Source organism: Gigantopelta aegis, chromosome 2 (genome assembly GCF_016097555.1).
Source record: "Gigantopelta aegis isolate Gae_Host chromosome 2, Gae_host_genome, whole genome shotgun sequence".
NCBI classification, from domain to species: domain Eukaryota; kingdom Metazoa; phylum Mollusca; class Gastropoda; order Neomphalida; family Peltospiridae; genus Gigantopelta; species Gigantopelta aegis.
Window position 1 is genome coordinate 28,638,942 of NC_054700.1, and position 1,603 is coordinate 28,640,544.

Genomic DNA, 1,603 nt, shown 5'->3' on the forward strand with positions numbered 1-1,603 from the left:
GCGTTATATATACTCGTATTTCTACTGAAATATACTAATTAAATATATTCACTTATTTGTTTTTCTGTTTATTTTATTATTTATATTTATATTCATACATGTATTTCTATTTATATATTTATACATATATACATATATTTTATTAATACATTTTATTTTATTTATTTTTTATTTATTTATTTATTTATTCATTCTTTTATTATTTTATTTTATTTTATTTTATTTAATTTTATTTATTTATTTATTTATTTAGTTCGTTATTTATTTATTTAGAAATCTGTAATGATAAGTGTAGAAAGATGCGTTGATAATTTGTTTCTTCCTTTGTTTAGTGGTTTTATTGGAGTTGTCTTCTTTTTCTTTTTTTTTTTTCTTTTTTTCTTTCTCTTTTTTGGGGGGATAGGGTTTTCAGGATCTTTATTTGTTTATTTGTTGTTGGATTTGTTCTTTTTGTTTTGTTTGTCCTTCATCCTGTCAGCCAATCCTTGCACAGGTCATTTTGTATAAAGTTTACAAATGTATGTTAAACCAATCACATTTTCATATGAAAACGTTTTGTATCCGCTATGTGTCAGTCTGTAGCCAATCGAATGTACGCGCGCAGGGCCCGTTGATGGAAGTGACAAGAGATAAACATAAATATAAATACGTTACAGTACCGGCATACACTCGCAGTCAGCTTGTTTCACCCATTCACCTATTTCGATTCAACTGAGTCACCTATTTTGACCTCACCTATTTGTTTTATTTTTTATATATTTTTTTTGCATAATGTTATTTTGCCCCAGATCAAGGTGATAATGTCATGGATGACGTGAGTGTCTTGATTCACTGACTTAATCGCGTCTATAGAACAACAAACCAGGAGAAAACATAAAAAAGAAGAACTAATAATAGTAATAATAAGAAGAAGAAGAAAAAGAAGAAGAAGAAGGAGAAGATGATAATGATGATGGTGGTAATGATGATGATGATGATGATGATGATGATGGTGGTAATGATGGTGGTAATGATGATGATGATGATGATGGTGGTAATGATGATGGTGATGATGATGATGATGATGATAATGATGAAGATGATGAACGAACGAAAGGGCGCACCACACTACAGTACACTACACTACAGTACACTGCAGTACACTACACTGCACTACACTACACTACACTACACTACACTACACTACACTACACTACACTACACTACACTACATTACATTACTACCTACACTACTACTATATAGCTATCCCCCCCCCCCCCCCCCCCCCCCCCCCCGCGCCAGTAAACCGTAAGAAGAACAAGAAATAATTCTTGTTAAATGACATCTTTAACGTTTTAATTTCAGGTCCATATGTGTGCTGAGTAGAAAAGTTCATATTGCTGCTGATGGAAAATTGTAGCGGGTTTCCTATGAAGATTATTTGTATTAAAAAAACAACAAACACTTGATTACTGCATAGATCATTTACAAGACACGAGAGAGAAGAACAAACAACAACAACAAAAGAACCGTAATAGCATCACACAGTGACACTCGAGAGATATATTTGGGCGCGGCGGCACTCAGTGGTAAAACATTCGCCAAATGCGCAGTCGGATTAGA

General features: G+C 32.6%; 1 protein-coding gene across 1 annotated transcript in view; it reads left to right on the forward strand.

Moving 5' to 3' along the window:
* LOC121388066 (uncharacterized protein DDB_G0271670-like) overlaps positions 1 to 1,362 on the forward strand; it is a gene marked incomplete at its 5' end in the record, with an annotated part of 3,747 nt that extends 2,385 nt beyond the window's left edge. The window contains one exon of the mRNA XM_041519274.1: positions 1,346 to 1,362. Within this exon, the coding sequence (XP_041375208.1) occupies positions 1,346 to 1,362 (17 nt within the window). The remainder of the gene's footprint in view (positions 1 to 1,345) is intronic.
* Positions 1,363 to 1,603: the final 241 nt, after the last annotated feature.